Genomic DNA, 26,324 nt, shown 5'->3' with positions numbered 1-26,324 from the left:
CTAGCAAATCATAACCTTTTTTTTTTTTAAGATGTTCAAGGAGCATAGAATTAATGTCCTTAAAGTTACTTATTTTTTCATTCAGAATGGACCAGATTATTAATTATTTATATTACATGCTATAATATTTAGGAGATAATATAAATTTTTCCTGTGAATAGATTAAAAGCTGCCTTATATCAGTATTATTAAATTAATTTGCTCTTAATTCCTGCTTTGCTTTTTATATATCTGCTACATAAAGTGCCCAAAGTCTTAAATTGTTGTGCTGTTTTGGACATCAGGTACATAATAATAAGGGCAAGTACACTAAGTGTCTGTGGCTAGAATGGTTTGTTATATAACTTACTTGTTAATGTAGGTTGCATCTGTAAGATAACGCATTTCAGCTGCTGTGCATCGTATTAAATTTTCTAGCACCACACGTGAGTATGTTAATGGACTTTCTTTTTCTTTTCTTATTTTAAATCTTGAGTTTTGGTGCCAAGTTTTCTGTGTGTGAGATTCTGTTTCCGGCTTACATGTTGGTCACTATTGTTTTCCGTTATTTACATCTCAAAATTAAAATTCACAGGATTAAATCTTAAGTTCTGTGAACAAACTATATGTTTGTGTACTTTAAAGGACCGAAATTTCTGTGTATGGAGTTTTCAGCAAATATGTGAAGTTTTCACCATCCTTAATCTTGCTAACATAATAGTTCCATTTTCCCATTGCAGCCAGTATTTGCTGCTTGCTTGACACTCAGGTTTTGATTGGAAGAAGAGGATATACTATTAAAGATTGTCACCTTGTTTTTCTTTTGGACGATAGAGCATATAGCAGCATAACATTAAATCTTAATGTGATTTTGGAAGAAGACTTGAAAACTTGCTGTCTGCTGATAATTAAGATCTTTTTACTACCAACATTGTATATAGCAGATTTCAAGCCTTGGATTAGCTGTACTCTTAGTAATTTGCTACCAATTACTGTTGGCTACTTTGTCTTTATTTTCTTGAGAGAGAAAGTGGAGGATGTTTCCATATCAACCAGCTATTAAAATAGCTTTATGCCATGGAGTAGGGATAAAGAGATTTAGAATGAAACGAGCATTACTTGCACCTCAGGCAGATCTGTGGGTCCATTTTAATACTGCATTATATAGATGCCAGTGTTTAATGGCAAAGTCTGAGAACCTTTTTATAGGAGAGGATTTTTTTAGAAGCCATTTATTCTGTGGTAACCAGATCTTCAACTGGGCTACATGTATTTTAACTTAATTACATTAATTTTTATCTTAACTGGGATCATTAGTTAGCTTGAGAAGCATCTAAAGCCTTATGTAAGGAAATTCAGTGACTCACTCTAGAAAATTCTCTCTTGCCTAGTTTAGAAAGCAGACACAGTTGGCCATAAGAAAAAAAGTCTAGAATGTGATGTTAGTAGACTTCGAATGCTGAAAAAAATACTTCACTTTTAGAAAATTTTAATTAAAATGGAATTTGCTTAGTTTGGATTAAAATTGACCATTTAGACCCACCTTTCTTTGTTTACCATAGAGCCCTGTCTAGAAGCCAGATTTTCATTAGGGCAAATACAGATGATGAGCATATTTAATATGAGTGTTAAATTTATTTGCAACTTTTGCCCTTGTCAAAATGTTACCCAAATTTACTTTTAGCTGTTCATTTTGAAATTTGTGGTTTATTTTTGTTAGTTTATTTGCCTGTCAGAATAATAATGCAGTTATGAAATCTATCAGAATTGTGACTCTGAATTCATATTTTCTGATTTTAGGTCCTCTGAATTCTAATCCTCACATCCTACTTTTTGCCTCCTCTTTTTTGTTTTAAGAGACAGAGTCTCACTCTGTTGTCCAGGCTGAAGTACAATGGCATGATTATACTTCACTGCAGCTTCAAACCCCTAGGCTCCAGTGATCCTCCTGCCTCAGACTTTTGAGTAGCTGGGACTACAGGCACATACCACCATGCCCAACTAATTTTTAAAAATGTTTTGTAGAGATGGAGTCGTCTTGTGTTGCCCAGGCTGGTCTCAAACTCCTGGGCTCAAGCAATCCTCCCACCTTGGCCTCCCAGAGCATGGGGTTTACAAGTGTGAGCCACTGTGCTGCCTCCTTTTATCTAATTGTCACCACAGCAGACTTGTCTGGTCTTGGCTATTTTCTGGTTAAGGTGTTTTGGGATGGAGGAATCACTTTCTGAAATAACTATTAAGTTCTGCCTGCTAGACAGGGACAGTAAGTGGGTTGACATCTTTCCAGACTTAAGAAATGAAGTTTAGAGTTTTGATTGTTTTTCATAGTAGCTTGATTAAAATACAGATTTTTTTTTTTTACTGCTTTTATAGATAGTGCTTTCAAATGAAACCAATGGTTTCCAAATCCAGATGTCTTTTTCCCTTGCTAAATTATAGCAGGAGCATGTTAAATACTTCATCAAACTCCTAGAATGGTGGTTTTACATTTTAATGTATGCAAACATAATTGTGCTCAATTGCAATGTAAAACTATCCTCAGTAACTTTGAACTTGAAAACTTGGCACCAAATTTATGTAGGTAGAAACTTTAAAAATAGTTTCTTCCTATTATTAACTGAAGAATATATTTAAGAAAGTCTTCATTATTAAATAAGAGTTTGGATACCAAAGGGTTAAAAATACACATGTATTTCTTTTGCTGAAGATATCTTAGATGTTTGCTAATGTTTTGTCTGTACAAATGGACAGTTTAGTAATGTTTTATAATCTTTTTTTAATGATTCCATGTATTTGCTTATTTCCATCTAGGAATAGTTACTAATGTATTTGAGATACAGCATACCAAATTTTAAAGTAACCAGAATCGTGAGTTGATGGTTTTTAGTCCATACTGTTAAAGTTTTGTTGAAATATTGACATATTTAAATTGGCTTCATGCTAAAAAAAAATTACCAGAGGTAATTTTAAAGGCAGTGTTTTAGAGCAGTAGCTCTTGGTCAAGGTGGTCACATGACAATGGCTTAAGCTCAGTCAGTGTGCTTCTGCACCTTATGTGTGTCTATGTATTTTTAATCCAAATGTTGCCTGCAAATATGTGATCCCTTATTAAGTTTCCTGTATTATGAACCATTGCCCGTTTTAAATCACACAGAAGATTCTGAATCTGTAAAAACTACACATGTCAATGTCTTACAGCTACGTAATTCGAATTGACTTGATTTTTTCAAGTAATCCTAGAAAGGGGGAGCATTCCATATAGAAACTGCTGAAACTGCCACAGGTGCTTCTCCGAAAACCTTACAGTTGTGGCATTGAATGTTCAGTATCGCTTCCTTTCTGCACACAAGGCATACTGTTGAGGTATTTGTTGCGGTGATTGGTTTTAATGCTAATCTAGGAATTCAGATATAGATTCTTTAGATTTGCATGCTTTGCTTACCCTAATTTATGATATCTACCTTTTTATTTGTAAACTAACAATAGCTAAGTTGAGATCAGAATTTTAACAGAAATATTTATATAAAAATCGTTATCTTTTATTGTCACATGGCATTAACAATAAGAAAACATCCTGAAGGTGATGTGACAACTTGGATTCTAAAAATTATACTTCAGCTATTTCCTGATCCGTGGTTTTTCAAAATTAAAACAAAGACGTTCTTATCAGAATGGCTTCTCCTTTGTTCTGGAATTGTGGCACTATAAGTGGAAACTGGTAGGACCCTGGCTGGCAGCAGAGTAGAGCTTGATTTTTAAAGTTCTTTGGTGGACAATTCCTAGATATAGATAAATTTTAGTGTTTGAAGAGTCAGGGTCACCTGTGTTGCCTAGGCTGGTCTCAAACTCCTGGCCTCAAGGGATCTTTCTGCCTCTCCCTCCGAAAGTGCTAGGATTATAGGGCTAAGCCACTGCGCTTGGCCTGGAGGTAATAAATTTTAATATTCTATTCAGAATATTCTTACAGAAAATATATAAGCATTTATGCCTTTAGTAAAGTTAATGCCAATTTGATTTGTTTTTGTCAGTTATTCAGTAGAAAATGTAATATACAGTAAAGATGATTCTGTGTTGTCCCATGTTTTAATATTCCTGTTTCAAAAGAATAGTAGAAAATGGGTGGCCTGCTCAGTGATTGCTTTTCGTAGTCTTGGTGAATGTTACAGGAGCTAGAATTTATAGACAGAAGCACAGTCATCATAGTTTCCACGAGAAATTACAGCACATTAGCTTGCTAGCTTAAAAATCGCATCATGCTGACTTTCTTTTAAAGAAAGTTAGTTTTAGAACTTCAAACTAGAAGCAGTTTGAACCTCAAGTTGACCGTTGTCTGATTTTTAAAAATCTCTTCCCATTTTCACAGACTTTTCAAATGCATGTTAGAGAGGACCAGGGAGGGTAGGCTAGAGCTGGAGAACAACACACTCCTCTTTTCAGAAATGAAAAGACAGACATTTTAGGTCAGGCACAGCCCATGTATCCAGGTGCATCAAACTAGGGATGTTAAATTCAAAAGTGTGCCTGTTCTGAAAATTTCATCTAAAAATAATGTGGATACTTTCAATACCACCATGTGCATTCAAAATAGTTTTTGACACTCTTCTTTAAACTCTTTCTTCCGAATACTTTAAATTTCCGTGGAATAGTGTATGTAAACACAGGCTGGATGAACTTTGTCTTGACTACTGATACCTCACTTGAGGTTGACAGGAGTGGCCAGCAGTTAGTGCTTATGGTCATGTAATACACTAAGTAAATACCTGTGGAGTGAAATCTGGTCTCTATAAACACTACAAAAAAAAAAAAAAAAAAAAAAAACAGCTGGGCACAGTGGCTCATACCTGTAATCCCAGCACTTTGGGAGGCCGAGGTGAGTGGATCACCTGAGGGCAGAAGTTCCAAGACTAGCCGGCCAACATGGCGAAACCCCGTCTCTACTAAAAATACAAAAAATTAGCCGGATGTGGTGGCAAGCGCCTGTAATCCTATCTACTCTGGAGGCTGAGGCAGGAGAATCGCTTGAACTTGGGAGGTGGAGGTTGCAGTGAGCCAAGATCACGCTATTGCACTCCAGCCTGCGCAACAAGAACGAAACTCTGTCTCCCGCCCCCCCGCAAAAAAAAAAAAAACAACAAGAACAAGTTGGGCATGGTGATTGATGCATGCCTGTGGTCCCAGCTACTTAGGAGGCTGAGGTGGGAGGAGCACCTGAGCCAGGGAGGCAGAGGAGGAGATATAGTGAGCTGTGATTGCACCACTGCACTATAGTCTGGGCAACGAGAGTAAGATCCTGTTTAAAACAAATCTGTGGAGTGAAAGGTAAATAATGGAATATTTTAAAAGTACTATGACAGAACAAAGTACTGGAAGTACTAGATTTGAGTGTAGAATGTAACCTGTAAATCAAGTGTTTCATTTATGTGCCCAACTCTTACTGAATTTTAGCAATTAAAACATCAAAATTGAAATACTGTACTGCTTAACAAATAGGAAAGCATATATGAAAATAGAATTAAAAGACCTGAACCTTTTTTGTTAATGATTATTTGTTCTAACCTTTGACATGGAAACCCAAATTATTTTCAGTCTAACATATTTGAAATAAAATTATTTAGAAAGTTTGAGGAACTTTGAAGATAGCCCTCCCTTGGTCCAGATTAAGCACACTGCCTGGTTTATTGTAAGGCACTTAGAACATGTAACCAGAAACACTCAATTTTGGAATAGGAATGATTGTTCTACAGCTAAGTACTCTCTCAAAGTCTTTTGTTTTACACCCCTCTCAGGTTTACCTTTAGATATTTTTCTAGGTATTTAATATATTGTGACAGATATGGCAACTTTTATAAAGTTATTTTATTTGAATTGAATAGTACATAAAATAGATGTTTTTCACAAAATCCATTAAGAGAGAGGAATAGTAAGAGTAGAAAGATTGTTCATTCTAAAGAGAATGACATAGACTGTATGTCATTCTAACTGAAAAAAGTTATCAAAAAGTAACACATGGTGATGAGAATGCAGAGACAAAGGAACATTTAAACAGTGTTAGTGGGAATGTAGACTTGTACAGCCATTATGGAGAACAGTATGGAAGTTCCTGAACAAACTAAAAATAGAACTACCATAAGATTCAGCAGTCCCACTACTGGGTGTATAGTCAAAGGAAAGTCCATATACCAAGACATCTGCAACCCCATGCTCATTCCAGCACTATTCACAATAGCCAATTTGGAATCAACCTATGTGTCTATCAGCAAATGAACAGATAAAGAAAATGTGTCATATATACCCAATGGAATACTATTTGGCCATAAAAAAACAAAAAATTCTGTCATTCTCAGCAACATAAATGAGCTTAGAAGACATTACGTTAAGTAAGCCAGGCACAGAAAGATAAATACTCCAAGTACTGTACTCACTTCGTGGAAGCTGAAAAAGATCTCCTAGAAGTAGAAAGTGGTGGCCGGGTGCAGTGGCTCACGCCTGTGATCTCAGCACTTTGGAAGGCTGTGGTGGGCAGATTACCTGAGGTCAGGAGTATAAGACCCGCCTGATCAACATGGTGAAACTCCATCTCTACCAAAAATACAGAATTAGCTGGGTGTGGTGGCGCATGCCTGTAATCCCAGCTACTTGGGAGGTTGAGGCAGGGCAATTTCTTGAACCCGGGAGGCTGAGGTTCCAGTTAGCCGAGATCGCATCATTGCACTCCAGCCCGGGCAACAAGAGCGAGACTCCGTCTCAAAAAAAAAGGTAGAGAGTGGCTCATGCCTGTAATCTCAGTGCTTTAGGAGTCTGAAGTGGGAGGATTGCATGAGGCCCGGAGCTTGAGACCAGTCTGAGCAACATGTCTCTCAAAATAAAAAAAGTAGCCAGGCATGGTGACACATACCTGTATCCCTGTCTACTCAGGAGGCTGAGGGTAAGGAAGATCCCTTAGCCCAGGAGTTCCAGGCTGTGGTAAACTATGATTGTGCCACTGCACTCCAGCTGGGGCAACAGGGAAATACTGTGTCTCTTTAAAAGAGTGGTTACTAGATGGAAAGAATAGGCTCTAGGGTTACCTTGCTCTGTAGCGTGACTAGTTAACTGTAATTTTTGATATATTTTTATATAGCTAATTCAATACAAATGAAAAGGGTTTGAGGGGATGTATATGCTATTATGCTGTTTTTTTATCCCTATATATTGTATTGGAATTTACAGTGTACCCCATAACAATATGTCCATTTAAAAATACTAACAAGGATAGAAGAATATTTACAGTATCGTCTATTTGATTAAATGTTATTCAGCAGTTCTGGCCTGCTGCCTTTTTTTTTTTTTTTTTTTTTTTTTTGTATAACCTATGGTCTAAGAATGATTTTTAATGATTTTTAAATTGTTCAGCAAAAATCAATGGAATGATATTTTCTAACACGTAAAATTAGGTGAAAGTTCAATGTCAGTATTCATAAATAAACCTTTCTCAGAGCATAGCCATGCTCAATTGTCTTGAGGCTGCTTTCAGCCTACAACAAAAGAATTGAGTAGTTAGGATTGAGAATGTATGGTCTCCAAAGCCTAAAATATTTACTACACAGTCCTTTTTAGAAAACTGCCTCTTCTGGATTAGGTGATCCTTAGTGATCGTTTCAGGCCAGTTTGTTTAATGTGCACTACACAGTTGAGCCACCACTTGCAAGGCTTTTCATGTGAGCAGGGATAGTGGAGGTGATGAATGTAGGTAAGGAGAGGAAATGAGAATGTGGGTCCCGTTCAGGGGCAAGAGATGGTGGTGGTCATTTTTTGTTGTGTCTCGGAGTCAGGCAATAATAGATTTCCTCTGAGTAGACTATAAATGCTCTCAAGTTAAACAGTATGTTGTATACATTCAGCCCTTGGTAACAAGGGAAATGATAGAGTTGAAATGTTCTTGTACCTCACTAGAAGCAGAGAAGGGGTGCTAGATATTTCTGTTTCTGATAATGCTGCATAGACAGTGCCACTTAAATGTTGAGCAGAATTAGTTTTCTCTAATAACTCCACCGTTACCATGTGTCCTAGATTGTGATACCTATCCAATACATTTTCTAGAACTTTTTGATCTTCCCATGATGTCTGCCTTCTAGTGCCCCAAAATTATGTGAGATGCCAGAAGTTGTTTGACTTGTGATTATTCTCGCTTTGCTTGTTCCTTATGTACAAGTACATAGCATGAGTGGGCCATAAGCCTTCTTTTGAGCTAAAGTAAGTTTTGAAATGGTACATAAAACCATACAGAAATTTGGTTAGTCTAAGTAGAGGACAAGCACATGTTTAACTACTTTTGGTAGGGAAAAAAGCGAAGTGGGAGAGCTTACCATTGCTACCTGTGTGTAGGCTAACACTCTCAAACTTTACAGGGTCTAGGAATCTCCATATGTTGGCACTGGTTATTTATTTATTTTGAGCCAGAGTCTTGTTCTGTCTTCCAGGCTGGAATGCAGTGGTGCGATCTCAGCTCACTGCAGCCTCTGCCTCCAAGTTTCAAGTGTTTCTCCTGCCTCAGCCTCCCAAGTAGCTGGAACTACAGGCGTGTGCCACCACACTCAGCTAATTTTTCGTATTTTTAGTATAAATGGGGTTTCATGATGTTGGCCAAGCTTGGTCTTGAACTCCTGACCTCAGGTGATGCACCCGCCTCGAGCCTCCCAAAGTGCTGGGATTACAGGCGCAAACCACCATGCCTGGCATGGTGTTTATGATTATAAGTGCCATTTCAAAAATCTGTTAGCTGTTTTTTATTCTCTGGTCCACTAAAGAGTAATCTTTACTGTGGGGTTTATTGTATATTTTTATTTGTCCTAATAGTAAGTGATAGCTTCTCATTTTTCTATTCTTTGACTTTAGAGAGCAAATCTGCTTATCTGTAGAAATAATCAGTTTATAAACCTATGCTCTCCTCGAAGAGTTTTGAATTTTCATGTGGCAACTTACTTTTCTGTTCACTTTCTTGACAGAGTAGACCCTCCCAGGTCATCTGCACTTCTGATATCTTTTGAAAGCGAAATACCGCATTAAAAAAAACTTCAGCTATATGATTAAGCTGTCACTTAATATTAGTGTATTTTATATTTCAATAACAAGGTATCTGATTTTGTACAAGTGTAATTAGTGTAATTCAATCTGCCCAAACTTTGGTGCTTTCTTTTCATTTAATTCATAATCAAAATAAAAAGATTATGAAATACTAGAGAATATTCATCATCCATTCACAGCCATGAAGTCTTATGGCTAACAAAAATGACTTCAGTCTCTAATAGTCCTGCACGTAGCTGCCTTATATTTTTATAAAGAATTTTGTTGGTTTCTGAAATTCTCAATTCTCTTTTATGTCTGATGAAATAGGATTTAGATATTTTTTTCAAAATGTATAATACATTTATCTTATGCTTTAAAACGTAGGGACATGATTTTAGTGTGTGTTCACACACTTCATTTCTGAGGTCAGAGCTTTTTATGATGGCTGGAAATACAAATACAAGGCTATTGTTAGTCCTTATAAATAAGGTAATGTTATTTGTCCCTAATTCTGTAGATTTCATTCTTAAATGCAGGTTGTTTTTTATTATTTTTTTGTTTTTTAGTTTTTTTGGTTTTGTTGTTTTTCCATTAACAGTAATTCCAAGAAAAGCATCAGGGTTCTGGATTGGTGGTTTGAGTGACACAGCATAAGGCCTTTATTTCATCATGCTTTTGCTGTGGATGTAGTGTAGCTTGCTGAACAGGTATGGGTGCTGTCTTTGCTGTTAAGTACTTCTCCAGTTTGTTTATCAACCTGCAGCTAACAGGATGTCTGCTTTTTTACAGGTTTATTTCACAGAGCAGTGTACATTCTTGTCTTCCAGGGGAACTTCACCATGGAGTTACTTTTGATCCCTCAGTTTTAATTCAGTGTCCTAAAGGTTTACAAGTTCAACTTACTCTATTTTATTCAGCCCTTTCACTTACTCTGCCATCACTTCCTACTTTAATAGGAGTTTTAGCTACTGTAGAAGTCCCAGACCTTTCCTTTTAGTATTATTAGCCAGGTAAAACCTTGGTTCTTGTGAGTGCTGGGATGTGTTTTTAGGACAGTATTCAGAGTCTGATGATAGGTTACTTTAATGTCAGGACATCCTTCTAAACTTCCACTTACAGTGTCACATGTAAGCATAAAGTCTGGCTTGTTGGTAAGCCATTACTTTTGTTTTTAGGAAGACAGTTGTTATGAATGCCATGGACAATTTCAGTACATGTTTGTTTGTTCTGATTTTATTCACGCTAAAGGAATGGGTTATTACAATTAAGTGCAGATAATATAGAATTCAGTTTTAAGTCTGAAGTTAGCATAAATTTAGATTCTTCAGACTAACAGAACAAGATTTTGAGAAGTTAAATAGGAAGATGTCTTTTTTAAAAGTTTAGCATATTTATTTTTAAAAATTATCTCCCAAATCTTGCTTAGAAATCAAATGTGTATAAGAGAAGTTAGTTACAGAGCTAGATTGATTAACTACTTCTTTAATGAAGATTTGCTATGAATTTGTTTACTCTTTCATACCACCTTCAGATAGCTAGTCAGTTCAGCAGGAGCAGAGACCAGGTTAGCACATGGATGGGGTGTAATTCAGTGTTTTTGTGTTGTACAGCCTGAGAAATGCCAGTGGCCTGACAGCAGCAGACATTGCACAAACCCAGGGTTTCCAAGAGTGTGCCCAGTTTCTCTTGAACCTCCAGAATTGTCATCTGAACCATTTCTATAACAATGGCATCTTAAATGGGGGTCATCAGAATGTATTTCCTAATCATATTAGTGTGGGAACAAATCGAAAGAGAAGCTTGGAAGACTCAGAAGCCTTTGGAGTAAAGAAAGCTAGAACTGAAGGTGAGACCACTTTGTGGGTGGGAAGAGCACACTTATTTTTCTGTCCTTTAATATGTTTTCTTTTTATGGCTGAATGCACCTTCGAGATGAGACCTTCACTTCAGGTGGTAATTGTGCCTGGTGGATTGTGCGGTGACTGGAGATTTCTCCTGTACTGCCACTGCGAAGATGGGACACTTAACAAAAGGGATGTGAGGGAAATACAGCCCAAATATAAATGTCTCTGTGGAACTTATTGAGCACCTATGTTTACCTGCCATGAATTAGATTTTTTAATTTGTTGTATCTGTTTGAAATATATCTATTAAAGAAAATCTGCCACTGTGCCTGATTTTTTTTTTTTTTTTTTTTTTTTAATTTGCTTCTAAATGTTCCTGGGCTTACAAAAATTGCTGATGGTCTGGCAGTAAAACATTTTCACATTCGGGAAGGTAAATGTTTTCTGTACTATGATTTGACCTCAGCTGGTCTCTGTACCCCACATGGTAATATGAGTTCATTTATCATTGCAAGATGTGGTATATAATTTGATGTTGAGGATTTAAGTCCCTAAGGTAAGTTATTTTCGTTACGTATACTTCCACCTTTTTTTTTTTTTTTTTTTTTTTAAGAAAACAACAACAACAACAACAAAAAACAGGATCTCGCTCTTCACCCAGGCTGGAGTGCAGTGGTGTTATTTCGGCTCACTGCAATGTCTGCCTCCCAGGTTAAAGCAGTTCTCCTGCCTTGCCCTCCCAGGTAGTGGGGTTTACAGGTGCATGCTGTCACACCCAGCTAATTCTGTATTTTTAGTAGAGAAGGGGCTTCACCATGTTGGCCAGGCTGGTCTCAAACTCCTGACTTAGTGAGCCACCTGCCTCAGCCTCCCAAAGTGCTGGGATTATAGGCATGAGCCACTGCGCTTGGCCTTTTTTTTTTTTTTTTTTTTTTTTTTTTTTTTTTTTAGGTAATTTTGGAGTTTGCAAATCAGCAGAGTCAGCAAATCACTCTTGAAGTTGAAAACACCTCCCTTTCCTATAGGAAAATCATCTGTAGCTATATATACGATGTCTTAGTCCAGGTGTCATGGCTCACACCTGTAATCCCAGCACTTCGGGAGGCCGAGGCAGGAGGATTACTTGAGCTCAGGAGTGCAAGACCAGCCTGGGTGACATAGTGTGCCCTCATCTCTAGTTTAAAAAAAAAAAAAAAGTAGGAGACAAATGTGATAGCTTGGCAGGAATATTTAGTGAACCTAAAGGGAAAGGTGGCAGTGTAATGAACCAGATTATGAGCTCAGGTTTGCTGAGGATAAGCACAAAGTTTGTTTTGTTTTTTAAATCAACTGTACTAGTTATAGCATGAGGAATACTGGCTATCAGTAAATCACTTAAAAATCTAGAGGTTTTAATTAACTTTAAATTTCATGAAACATCATGCTTTCTACCTTAAGTGTGTTCAAGTGAAGCATTTTTTCCCTATAAAGTTGATAAAACGTTAGTGTTACATACTTGACAGCTGTTTAAATCTTGTCACCATAAAAATTCCTGTGATAAAAGACTTTCTGTAGTAATGTATTGATTTAACAGTTTTATCAAATTCTGGGTTTTTATGAGTTAAGCATTTCTGGAAAGATGCTAAAATCATAAGCATGACATGAAGATCTGCATCCGTTTCAAAATGGTCTTTTTAGTGCTGATGTGTTCAGCTTGTCATGTTTGTACCATGGTTTAATATAAAGCCCTTTTAAGAGCATCCACTTTTTAAAAATCCTTTGCCATTTCCTTGAATGCCTGGTTAATATTGTAGAGTGGTCTTGTTGTGCCCTCATGCACCAATTGTACATGTCTGTCCCTGTATGTCACTGTATAGTCTAAATGTCGTTGAAAAATGATTTATGCTTCATTTTCCCTTATTGCTGGTAAATCCTGTATTCTGTTTAGTATTTTTATTTCCTTTTCTTTTTTTTTTTTTTTTTTTTGAGATGGAGTTTCACTCCTGTTGCCCAGGCTAGAGTGCAATGGCACGATCTCAACTCAGTGCAACCTCTGTTCCACTTCCTGGGTTTAAGCGAGTCTCCTGCCTCAGCCTCCTGAGTAGCTGGGAATTACAAGCATGCATCACCACATCCAGCTAAGTTTTGTATTTGTAGTGGAGATGGGGTTTCTTCCTGTTGGTCAGGCTGGTCTCAAACTCCTGACCTCAGGTGATTCGCCCCCCTTAACCTCCCAGAGTGCTGGGATTACAGGTGTGAGCTACCGCACCCTGCCTCTGTTTAGTATTTTTAAAAAGAGATCACTTAACATGCTAATTGGACTCAAAATGTTCCTAGCAGAGTTTGTAAAACTAGTTCCAGAGTTTCTAAGGTCATTTGAGTTGGCCAATACTATGTTGCTTAATTGCTCTGGAAAGCATTTCTGAGGATTCCTTGCTTTCTAAACCTCATTATTACATAGATTTGGTTTAAAGAGTCATGCTGATTTTCAGGAATTTTATTTTCTTCCTTTAGAATGAGAATCTGTTTTGGTTGACCAGTGATTAGAAGTTCACATTTTGCATGTTAAACTTACCATGCAGCATTCCCAAACTGTACATTGCCGGTCTTAACCCTGAGGGTGCTAATTTAGACAAAAATATGGTTGGAGGCAGGCACTTCTGTTTAAGTGTTGCAGGTAATATGCAGACCTAGCATTGAGAACTTGGACAGGTTGAGCCACCCAGGTACATAGTAAGTGACTGATGTTTCTGTGATGATCACAGTAGAAATATTTAAGCCAAGATGCACATTACCTGAAAGCTGCTCTTCCTTGGTTTTCTTAATTTGTATACTGTGACTGTTAATATCCTGGAACTTCTAGTGGTTCAGTCTTTTATGTAGTTGACAGTCCTTAGATTTGCCCCACACATCACAAGGGTGTGTATATATATTTTTATTTTGTGTTTGTGTGAGCATAGATAGGCATCTTCAGCTCACCTATACTCCCACCACACTCTTCTTTATGGGAAAAGTTCACCTACACTCCCACCACACTCTTTTTTTTGGGAAAGGTGCTTCCCTCCCCCACCCACCTTTTACCATTACATAATGTGGTATGTTGGGTATTGGGACTAATTGTTGATCATTAAAACAGGGTTTTGGTTTTTTTTCCTCTCTCAATTACCTGAATATTCTATGTGAAATTGTTACTGGTTTCAGTAGATATATAATTATTTTCATTATTTGACCAGTTTTTTAGTTTTAAAGATATGTTGCTCTAATTTGTTTTGATTGTAATTTCTGGCATCTTGATTTCCTGTTTCAATGTGAGTTTTAAGTTTTGCTTAATCTGAATTATTTTATTAGGTTTTTGGTTCTCATGCCAGAGTAAAATATGATAAATTCTTCTTTCTTTCTTTCTTTAACACATGGATAAAAAATTCTTTGAGTAACTTTACATATGAAAATATGATAAATTATTTCCTCATTTAACACATGCATATAAAATACTTTGAGTAACTTCACATATAAAAATATAAAAAGTTTAAGCTTTTTTTTGGTTTGGCTCTTAAAAAAAAAGTTAAAGGTGCCAGGGTTAATATCTTGGCTGCATAGAGATGCCAGCTTGGATCTTATCAGTAAAACTTTAGTCTGTTCTGTTTTCCTAGAATTTAAGAGTTAGAAATATTGAAGCTTTAAGTGTGGAATTTGTAAAAGTAATTACTTCCAGAAAGTTTTCAAAGTCAGCCCTTAAGGAGGTCCCTGTAAAATTCACTTAAAAAGCAAAAGCACTGGATCACCTGAGGTCGGGAGTTCAAGACCATCCTGACCAACATGGTAAAAAGTAAAAAAAAAAAAAAAAACTGGAATCCTGAGTCTGAATATTAACTACTCTTCCCCACAAAAAGTGTCTTTACTTTTAGTAAACTACTTTCAAGTATTTTAAACTGGAGTAATTTTCTTTTGGAAACGATGTTGCTGTAGAAGATGTTAAGTGAAGAATAAAGACTGCCTTTTGTAGTGCTTGAATATTAACTCCTTTGGGAAGTTATTCTACAAGAAGTCATACTTTAACTTGCATAAAGGCATTTGCATCTGTATTAAATGTGTGTGTTCAGAATATAGACATAAGTGTGGACATGAATTCTGGAGGGTGAAATAAAATCCACAGTTACTTAAGCAGTTTGTTTTGATGGAAAGTACCTTGGGATAATACTTTCCCCAGTGTGGGATTTTGTTCCTTTTAGATAGTGCAAGGAAGTGTCAGTCATAAAATTTTTTTTTGTTTTCTGTTTATCAACCATTTGCTCAGATGGTATGATGCATGGGCTTCGAGACTCCTGCTGCACCACTGTGTATAAAACTCAGTTCAGGTTTGTTAGCGTTCTTGGTTAATCTTGAGGAATAACCCAATGCAATTATTTTTATATGTACTCCTTGGAAAGTGGTGTCAAGTTTTTCAGTGATCCTGGTTCGAAAAGAATACCGGTCCCTTCCATGAGTGAATACTTCATTTGCTGATTGACAGTTGTTTTGCATGGAGCTCCAGTCGTGGGGAAGAAGCAGGGGAATACAGTGGGAGTTTAAACACTGACCTAATAACTTCAATTTCATAATTGGGACAATTGCCCCAGAAGTAGGCTGGAGTGACAGCAGACCTCAAGTGTTACACAGCTCCGTTTTCATCACCTAGGCATATTATTGCTCTTAGAATCTCATTCATACTCTGATGGTATTGAATATTAAAACACCTTATAGAAACAAATATCTACAACATGATGCTTTAAAGGTAAAATTACTGGTGGAAAGTTTTAACACTTTCCCCAGAGTGGATTTAACATAGATAACATATCTCTTGCCTTCTGTCCTTAACTGTTTGTGTTAGGCAGGCTTAAAGACTTGGTAAAGGAAGGCAGAGATGGCCAACAGGTTTGTTAAATGATAGATGTTAGTTGCTTGACACTTGAGAATCAGAAAATAAAATGCCTCCCAGGAGTGAATTTGTGATTTAATTCCTTCTAGTTTAGCTATATATTATAGCACTTTAACTGCTGAGGTCCTTAGTCTTTTCAGATTTCCAGTATATTTGTTTATAAAAATTTGGCCAGAATGACAGATCACATCTACCTAGTTGTGCTCAAGTAAGAGGCAATTGTTTTTTCTTGATCTCTAGAGCTGTGATGTCCCTAAAGATGAAACGTCTTGAAACACAGTCTGAATTACACTTAACAGTCCAGGCAATGTCTGCATTTTCCACTGAAAGTCTTACGTTGAGCAAGCCTCATTGGCCTGATTTGTCTTCAGCACAGTTGTGGACACTGCAGTGGGAAGCAAAACCAGGACTGGCACACTTAATCACAAGCCACTTGTGTATTCTTGGAGCCAAACCCCTGGTCTTCCCACAGGGCTCACTGTCCTCCGTCCTTTGTTGCTTCATGCTACCTGGAGTCATCCCAACCCTCTGCTCTGCTGGAATGTGGGCCCTGACGGGTCCCACGAAAGATCGCCTTGTAATACAAAAAAAAAAAAAAAAATGTGGTTTTAACAGGACCTTTATTAGAAAAAAGTTGAGTAAAATGTGCTCTACAGCAGAACAAAGAACAGTTGTAGGTAATGGCTGGTGGGAAATTACAAAGGCAGAGCGTCTTCCCTTCTTTAATGAGAGGATATTGAGGCTTCCCCAGTTTAAGCAACAGCAGGATGCACTCAGTTCCGTGAAAAGGCCACAGGCGGGAGGGCCCTGGATCAGCACCTGGTACCCTTACAGCACCCAGAGGCACAGTAAAAGGTAGATTACTAATGTAGATCATGATCCCAAGCTTCACTTAAATGTATTGTGTGAAACTACTTGACAGTTTTTGACTTGTAAAATGTCTCCTGCTGTATTTAGTCTTCCGGAATATAACCAGTATGGCTCAGGTCTTGGCAGTAATGTCCTGTTAACTCATTAGAGCGCCCTTATCTTAAAATACATGACTGTTTAGAGTGCTTTTTTTTTTTTTAAGCTGTGAAGATTAAAGTTGTGATCAGGCATTTTTCCTAAGCCCTAGATGTATCTACAGGTGTGCCTGGGAATTAAAGTCCTGTTTTCCTGTGCTTCAGTATAAGCTGTACACCAGCGTGTCTTAACTCCCATCAGCACTCTGCAAGCCTTCGTAGTGGCACGACCGTGGTGTCCAGTTGCATTACTTCTGTAACGCTGCAGACTTTCTTGAAACTAAGATTTTTTTTTTATGGTTCCAAGCAGTTTGATTCTGAATAGCTCATATAGTTACAGAGTTACTGGGAACTGCCTTTAGGGGCTTTGTGCAACCCCCAAATTTCAGATGAAAATACAAATGCAGACCGCTCAGTTGCCCTGAGTGTCAGCCCAAAGTGGAGCATCTCCCTGTGTCCCCCAGGGGCAGGAATGCAGGTTTCTCAGTCAGCCATGCTCTGCTGGCTAGCTCTCGCTTAGGAGGGCAGGCAGTGACTGCACCTGGGTGTGGCTGTATCTCTGAGCAGGGAGGTTGGAGGTTTTGAGCTAGGTAGTTTTCCACCCTGAATGTTGTGTCTTCGGTATACTAGAAGCCTGTCTTCCCAACAGACACCTGCTTTTACAGTCAGTAGGTAAGGACCCTTTGTAAAAAGTGGTCAAACTGACATTTGCAGAAGCATTCAATCATTGTTTAAGAGTCAATAGCAAGATAGGAAAAGATAGTGCTTTCTTTCACAAACAGTAAAAACTGACGACCTTGGGAGACATTTTGTTTTTCTGAAATGTCTGTACAGGCCACCTTTCTCAAATGCAAGGTGTAGCATTTAAATGATTTCTTCAGCAGTGGCAACAGGTGTGTGGGAGGAAACAGTTCCAAATCCAACGTTCTTAAAATTTTGAGAGGCCAATTTTAATTTCTTGGGTTGAAACATAATTTAAAGAGAGAAATAATTGTAGGCTTAATGCCTCCACCGGCCCATTGAGAACTTAACAGCTACTAGGAATGAAGAAATGAAGAAGGCACTTAGATAAAACAGCATTACCCAAGGCTCTGGAACAGCTGGTTGTGGGAACTACACTACAGAGGGAATGGAATTCTAGGATGTCTGATGTCATGATTCCCACAATAGAATCTTGATTGGTAAAATATGGAAAGAAGCCTTTCATTGTGACGTTGCTTTCTTAGAGAAATTATCTGCATTAACAAAAAATGTATTTCCTAAATGGAGCAGTTTCTGAGAGGCCCCTGGTCACTGCGAGGCTTCTAGTTAACAGGATTAATTGCTGCTGGGAGATAGTGCTTTGCCCACTTCCTCTTCCTGGGCTGCCCTTGCCGTGGCTCTTCCAGCCCCCTAGTGGTGCCTCCGCCCTCAGGGCCCGCGTCCCTGCACCTCGCATTGCCAGGCCTGCGTGGATGGTTGTGATTCCTCACGTTGTATTACAGGCTAGACGAGGTACGGATCATTTGTTTTTGTTTACCTTGTGTTTTTATTTCTTCGGGCTAGTGAGTGGGGTTCGTCTGTTGATAGAACTAGTCTAGGCACTGGGCCTAGTGGACGAGAAGACAAATACCCCACCTTTTGTGAAGCTCTTCTCTGTTGGGATTTTCTAACCTTGTCAGAGGTGTGAAATTGCAAGTAACCTCCAGTTGCTGCTTTATCCAGGGAACATTGGCATCTGAATGCCAATTGAGTGTGTAGGTATTTTAAGCTGTCTGCATTGTATTCCCATAAAAGTCCATCTTTTTGTACAGACCACGTTCATGGTTGGCTTTGCAGGATGGCAGCCTGTGGGAGGAGCGAACACTGACCTGCTCTTGACTGCAGCTTCCCGGTGTCTGCATGCCGTGAAGGGCTCCTGGAGTTGGGAGGACTCTCACCCAGCACGCTGTGGGGATCTGCTCTTCCACCAACCACTCCCCACCCTTTTTTTTTTTTTCCTCCAAAAGATGCCCTGCTTACCACTGATTTCTAAAAAGTGTGTGCCTGAGTCATAGGAAAAGTGGAGCCTGGCCTGTGGAAGATTTTTTAAAGCTTTAAATAGATAAGACTAAAATCCACCATTTAATGCCTCTGGTTTTAAAGGACCTGTATTTGAAGAATGCTTTTGGCATCCTACCTGTTCAGACTTCTGAGTACCCCCTACCCCCACCAAACTACACAAATCACACTGGTCTGTTTCTCTCCCACATACTAATTTAGAAATCAGGTTTCTCATTCTGTACATTAGCATCTTTGTAGAATAATCCAGAACTAGTATATACAGTAGAATCAAAAGTGACTCATGTGCCTCCAAAATTAGAGCTAATTCAAGCTGCAAAGTTCCGTTCTCCCTATTTTTAAATGTTTCTATGAAAGAGGGTTGCTATTTGTGGTGTGTATTCTTTGGCCCAGAAATAATTCGAAGTATCTGAGTTAACCAGAAATACTCACAAAGATGTATTTATGTTAATTGTGACATTCATGATAGAAAAGAAAACTGAAGTGGCCCAGACAGCTGCAGGGAATTTGGTTAGGTGAATTGTAACAGCCGTATGACAGAGTAAAACTTGTTTCTACATTAACCGATGTGACATGCCACAGCAAATGAATAAAGCAAAGTGTAACAGTGATTGTTAGAAGCCGTTCAGACAGGTGGGGCTGCTTATAAGAAGTGAGTCTTGCTAGGAATCGGAGGTGGAGGTGCTTGTGTGGCGTGTGTATGACATGGGCCGTTCACATCGCAGTACACAGAAGGGTAATCTTGTAAGTGAAGTGGCTGGGTAGTTTTAGCTTCCCATTTCTAATGTTTTCTGTATTTTGATGTGATAATTTTACATAATTTGGTGCTCAGGTCAAATGTCACTCTGGGACAGTACCGACGGATTAGTCTTGAGTCTCAGCCTTTACCTTATTTTTTGTTAATGGAAATAGTGAAATTTTTGTTTGTTTGCTTGTAGAAAGTGATTCATTTAAAGAGAGAAAGAAACAGGAGAAGGAGAGAGAAAGAAACACCTAACTCTCACACTGAATGAGAGAAACCAGAAAGATGGAATCTGGGAGAGAAAAGCAGCTTCCACACTGGAAGGGAACAGAGAGAGAGATGGAATTTAGGAGGGGAGGACAGCCTTCCACGAGAGCGTGGAAGCGGACCCCAGAGGGAAAATCCATGAGAGAGAAAGAGGGCTTCCACGAGAGTGTTCGTGGAAGGGGATCCAAACATGGAGTCCCGGAAATAGTGAATTTAAAAAAAAAAAAATCAGAATTGTTTTAATTGTATGTTGTTGATTTAAAATTGTCTTAATATTTTTTTTTTCGAAAAACATGCTGAATTTGAAAATAGAGTTTAGAATTGTTTCCAGGTTATGTAACCACTTTATGTCCTCTCAGTGGCCAAAAAATTATAATTTTTGCCATCAAGTAAATCTATAATAGGTATCTGAAATTCCATGACTTTAAACTCTGCATATGTCAGGAAATTTTTTTTATTGTGGAAGTTTTTCAGTCATTTGCTGAGCTCATTGTGACCTGTCGATTTTTTTTTTTTTTAATGTGACTGTTTTAGACTGTTCAGTGCTCACACAAAGGAATGTAAACTGTGTGACTGAACAGTTATCTTGTTACAAAGGAATCTGAAATAGTCTTTGTTTTCTGTACAGCTCCAAGCTTGGATTCTGCCGTACCACTCATGAATGGCGACACAGAAGACGATGCTGACAAAATGCACGTTGATAGGGAGTTTGCTGTTGTAACAGGTGGGAGTGGACAGTTTCCTGTTAGCTGCAACAACAATCCAATGGTCGAAGACACCAAACAGCAGGAGAGTGGTTCTGTTGGACCAAAAGAAATAGAAATATATACTGTGTCAGCAATGCAGACCCCCTGTCGTTGCAAGAATCAGTATGCATATTATTTCTAACATAAGTTTCTCTCAGAAGACGTTTTGCACTTTGTTGTTCAGTGTCTTTTTAAAAAATGTTATACTATAATTTACATATCTTGGTTAAGTTTGTAGATATAAGGATTAGTGTTTTGGGTATATTCTATGGACATGAAAAATGTAAGTGCAATCTTTCTATTCTGATTTGAAGCTGTTGCTTAATGTGCCTTGCTTATTTTTAATGAGGTTTGCATTTTTAATTTTCTGACATACGGCCTTTGGGTGAATATACCGAACATGCTATGGTTAATATTTTCAAAGCAATATACTGCAAAGAGGACGACTAGCAGTAAACGTTGAGAACTAGGCAGTGTGGTTCAGACTCAGCCCGGTCACGCCAGCATGGAATCCTTTACCCAGGACTTGGTTGCTTTGGCTTCTGTGGCCTTCATTCTGAGTCTGTTAACATGGTAAACACTGTGTTTCACAACACACATTCTCTACATTAATGTTTTTAGTGTATTCAAACAGTATTCCTATTTCCAACTTTTAAAAGATAGAAGCAGCTCAGTTCTTACAGCATTTAGAATAACTAAAATGATTTGTCCATTTAGCTATTGCTTTTTTCTGATGTTCTTTTATTTAGGTGACTGAAAAAACATTTTTTGCCATTTTCTTAACATGTTAATATATTTAGAAATAGATTTTTTTTTAAGTTTATTATGTCTTTATGCAAAATTTTTCACTGGGTATGAAAAAAAAAAAGAGTATGTATTTTGTTTCCCAAACCCACATGAAAAAATCACTCAAAAGAAAATGTTCATCTTTCTAGAAGCTACAGAATTGCTGGGGTCACCTTTTTCTCAGTAGGGAAATTCTGATCAGTTAGCATATTTAAAATAATAGATTTTCTGTAGTCAGGGGCTATTTGACCTTAGCTAAAGATCCATAACAAAACTCAAATCCTGTGTTTTTTGAAAATGACCTTGCTCCCTGCTTTTGAGTAGGCAGAAGTGGCCAACCTTTATTCCTCAGACATTAGTTCCTTGTTAAACTTGATCCAAGCTGGAACATACTTTTAAAAAACTCAGCCCATCCCGTATACCAGATGTCAAGTACATACACCCCGTGTTTCCTATCATTTGATTTATGACACTCTGACCAATAAACAATGTGTTAAGTCACTAGAGATTACATGAGGTTTTCCTTATGGGACATGGCACTCCACGTCCACTGGAAGCTTGAGGGAGCTGCCTCCACAGTCCTTTGAGAATCAGACCGAAAGTCAGGCTGCTCTCCTTTAAACACTTCTGAGTAACTCGGAGTTTTGTCCTGCCAAAATTATTTTCAAGAATTTTACATTTTTGAACAACTGTGTACAGACATCTTTGTATTTTAAATGCCCCTAGTTTGAGACCCGGGAGGATCAAGTGTCCCTACTCCCGGAAAGGACTCAGGCAGGAAGGTGCCTGCTTCTAATTCCTGATCTTCTCTATGGAGTTGGCTGGAAGGGAGGTAGGATCTTGCCCGAAACCTCATCCCCAGCATGGTGTTTGGGTGTCGGTGGGTTCCGAGGGCTGGCCAGGCAGCTGGTGACAAGGAAAGTGGGTTTTGGCCCGCAGCTGGGAGCAGCTTGTTGTATTTCTGTTTTTATTTTCTGTTTAGTCATTGAAACACTTATTTTCTAATCTTAGATTTTAGCCAAATAGAAAAGCTCTCATTTAATTTGGAAAAGTAAATCTATTGTCCTTTGAAGAACTTATAGCAATTATTAAACTATGTTGCTTAAATATCCAAGAAATTGACAATGAATGGAATATTTAGATAATGTTTTCATTCACTGAACAAGCCCCGATCTTTCCTTGGCAGGAAGACTTGCAGGGCATAACAGAAACCTCTGTTGGAGGCATCCAGGAGGTGAGATGGAAGGGGAGGCCTCCATGGGAAGAGTCACACGGTGTGTGACACGTTAGGGTAATCAGATGTATTTCAACTGCGTCCTTATTCTAAAAGTTATTAGAACTGAGCTCTTCTAGATTTCATATCATGCTTTGCTTTGGTAGTGAAGAACATTGAGATAAAAACTAGTCTAGCAAGAGGTAATTTTAGATCATCCCTTATACTGTTATGTGAATTCCTGTGAATATGAATATTGCTGCTTCTCAAGTTGCAGTATACAGAAGAATAACTTGTCATTGCCTGTCCTGGTGTGCCCAGATGTTCCGTAATGGACTTTTTGTCCCGTAAGACATCTCCCTCCCAATGGATGTCTGTATATGCAGATTAAACTATCAACATTTTTTCCAGCAGAGATGGTTTTTGAAAGTAACCTAATAAATGAAACCCTGGCTGCCATGGTCATTTTAATTGCTGGACTGAGAAGAAGCGACTCCGTGTTGTGCTGTTGGCCCAGGCTGCGTGCGTGAGGACTGTTGGCAGCTAGAGTTCCTGCCTGTAGTCGGCGCTTTCTCTGTTCTGCCAGTGCTCTCCTGGCGTTTTACAGAAGTACTAGGTAGATTTCTGTGCTACTGAAGAAAAAAAAAGTGGTTCCTTTTAACAGTCCTGATTTGAGACTCAGGGGAGGGTCAGGTGATTTATGAGGAGAGAGTTTTTAAAAACCTTATATGATGCTGTCATATCTAGTTCAAAGAACTTCCTTAATTCACCACTTGATTTATCTTTTTTCCCCCTTTTGCTTGAGAACTAGAGAAGTTTGTGTTCTATTGGAACCCTTCGTAGAACACTTTACATTCAGTTCTGATGGACCTTTTTAGGGGCGATTTTTTAAAAAACTGCTCTCGAAAGTATTAAAATGAGAGCACTTTTTTGATATCTTTTCGGGACTGTGTTGGTATTTTTCATACAGTATCTTTGTCAGCTTCCATTTTTCAGTTTAGCTACCTGATGCTGCTGGCATGCATACAGGTTTCTCTTACCAGGCAAACAGTACTGTTAACATTTTAATTTTAAGTCTACCTACGCACATTGATTTTACTTTGAAAAAAGAACTGGTTTAAAAGGAAAAAAGCAAAAGAAACTAAATAAGTTCTTTAAAATTATAATGGCAATGAAGCATTTTATAGTTTCTCCTGCCCCATTGGTTCTGAATTTTGGTGACAGGTGTATTTCTTAATGCAGATGTGAAAAACAGTAGCTCCGTATCGAATACATTGACAAATGGATGTGTCATCAATGGACATTTGGACTTCCCCTCCACGACCCCGCTCAGTGGGATGGAAAGCAGGAGTGGCCAGTGCTTGACAGAAGCTAACGGAATTAGCAGTGGATTAGCCCCAGGACAGCCGTTTCTGCGTAGCCAGGGTTCTGTCTACATTAGTGGGAATGAGGAGCCGGAGGAGACCATGAGAGCTAACTCTGAGTTGTGTGGTTCTCTGCACCTGAATGGGAGTCCGAGTAGCTGCATAGCCAGTAGGCCTTCCTGGGTAGAAGACATTGGGGATAACCTGTACTATGGACACTACCACGGGTTTGGGGACACTGCTGAAAGCCTCCCAGAGCTGAACAGTGTGGTCGAGCATTCCAATTCCGTGAAGGTGCAGGAGCGGTACGACAGCGCCGTGCTGGGCACCATGCACCTGTACCACGGCTCCTAGAAGTGCTGCCGGGGCTCTCGGAAACGCAGGAGTCCTTCCTGGCAGCCTGCTCAGAATCCTGATGTAGCAGCAACTTGAACGAATGTCACAATTTGTACTGTTTTTTTTATACTTTAACTTTCTGAAAAAGTAAACTTCGACAAGTTCCCAGCGAGTGCTTGTGCATGAGTCGGGCTTACTGAGTGCATAGCTGCTTCTACAGGGAGGCGTCCTTTTTATAAGATGCACTTTTGGAGTTTTTCTGATGCCAATCTCAACATTGTCTTTTTAATACTGTCACCAGATATTGCTGCTTTTCCTTTTGTTAAAAGATTAAATTATATGATCAAGATAAATTGGAGCGGTAAATGAGGTGCCTGGTAATTTATCTCTTTGTACATGGGCATCATTTTAAAAAGCTTGCTTCTACTGTTTTCTGTAGAGTTTGGCAGAACACAGCTATTTCCTATGCAAGGTGCAGCCTAACAAAGATTTCTGCAGTGATTTGTGTGGAGAAGAGAACGTTTGTCTTTTTGAATTAAGCTTCGCAGATCACCATGTGGTGGAAGGTTTTAGTTGTAGACACAGTGGACCCTCCTTTAATGATGGAGATCACTGCCTTGGGCTTCATGGAAGACAGGCCCCACCTGGGGCTGCGTTCTGATTTATTGTTTTATTCCACATCTCCTGCTTGGTTCTGGAACTTTTACCACACAGAACAGATTCCTTTATATGTAGTGGAAGTTACTATTTGTAGGAATTGTCAGGTCAAAATATTTAACTGACTTTTGACATATATTTTCTTTTTTCCTTGTTTTTGTTTTCTGGGGTTTTCTGCTTTAAGATATATACCACTATATATATCCAGTTAACTGAGAGAATTTTGACTCTCTTAATAAAACTGCATTAAGTTTTTGATTTTGTAGAAATTAGCTTTTGTCTAGGCAACTAGTGGTTATACTGTGCAAACATTGTAATGAATTTTTACTTTTTTGATTTTTGTAATAAAAATTGGTGCAGATAGAGAAAATGTCAAATGAACAAAACAGTGTTTTAAGAGTGTTAATAACATTTTAAAACTGTCCTTCACAAATGGAATAAAAAACTCACACTCAGTTTGTCCCTGGGGTTTCTCTTGGGGTTTGGGGGTCAGCAGGGGGCGGTGGTGGATATCTGTGGAAGGAATGGGAAGGGAGGAGAAGTTTACTGTTGTGTTTTCATTTTGCTTATAAGATTTTACTTGACTCTTCTGACACTCTTCATATGGTGTTTTTTTCACTTTTGAGTTTCTACTCTAGTTTTATGGCACTGTCAGTACTGAATCTCTGTGGAGGAAGGATCAATTGCATGCCGGTTCAGTATTGTGCCTGAGTGCTTATTTTCATAAAAGACAGCAACCATAATGTTGTAAACGTCTTTGGTTTTAGCAAATGTTAATTAGGCCTTTTAAGAAAATTACAGTTTCAAATAGCACCAAAATAGCCATTCTGGCATGCCTACATATGTTGTTTAAAACATTCAATATTCTTGCATGTTCTTGTAAAAACTTAATAGACCATGATGAGGGAGCATTAAGCTTTGGAAGTTTTGCAAAAATTACACTGAGAACAGGAAGAGAAAGCATAGTGCTGCCCAGGCCTCTTCCCCCCATGGTATGGCAGACAGTAGTAATCAAGCTTAGAACTGAGATTTGGCCTCAGACTGATCCAAGAAGCCACCCACACTGCTGAGGTTTTAAGACATGGAACTTGATGGCATCCTGTTTGGGCTGTTTCATAAGATATTCCAGATACTCTATAGTGAGTTAATATTTGCAAAAAACGTTAAGTGAATCTCTGAAAACACACTAAACATACTTTTGATTAGTCTTAAATTTTTGGACAGAATATGACTGCTTAGCAACAAAAATATTGCATAGAACCTGCAGTAGGGCAGTATCTGTGCTTCGGTGGATGATGGAAGCAGTTTGACATATTCTAGTTTAGAGTCATTTAACACCAGTATATTCAGCTCTTATTTAGAGATACATAAGGAAATTGTGATGATGGAATTAATACCATGCCTGGA

General features: G+C 38.3%; 1 protein-coding gene across 7 annotated transcripts in view; it reads left to right on the top strand.

Moving 5' to 3' along the window:
- ANKRD10 (ankyrin repeat domain 10) overlaps positions 1-25,372 on the top strand; it is a 37,171-nt gene extending 11,799 nt beyond the window's left edge. For 3 of the 7 annotated variants that reach the window (XM_032246218.1, XM_032246221.1, XM_032246222.1), the window contains exons 4-7: positions 10,635-10,870; positions 20,444-20,539; positions 22,534-22,581; positions 23,803-25,372. In XM_032246218.1, coding sequence (XP_032102109.1) covers positions 10,635-10,870; positions 20,444-20,539; positions 22,534-22,581; positions 23,803-24,278 — 856 coding nt within the window. In that variant the 3' untranslated portion in view covers positions 24,279-25,372. Of the gene's footprint in view, positions 1-9,813; positions 9,917-10,634; positions 10,871-20,443; positions 20,540-22,533; positions 22,582-22,974 lie in introns of those variants that run through there. The other 4 variants (XR_004259219.1, XM_032246223.1, XM_032246220.1 and 1 more) reach the window with 4 other exon arrangements.
- The last annotated feature ends 952 nt before the right edge of the window (positions 25,373-26,324 follow it).

The sequence above is a fragment of the Sapajus apella genome, unplaced genomic scaffold, assembly GCF_009761245.1.
Source record: "Sapajus apella isolate SASKATOON/1434 unplaced genomic scaffold, GSC_monkey_1.0 scaffold60, whole genome shotgun sequence".
Classification (NCBI taxonomy): Eukaryota; Metazoa; Chordata; class Mammalia; order Primates; family Cebidae; genus Sapajus; species Sapajus apella.
This window is presented reverse-complemented; position numbering and strand designations above follow the sequence as displayed.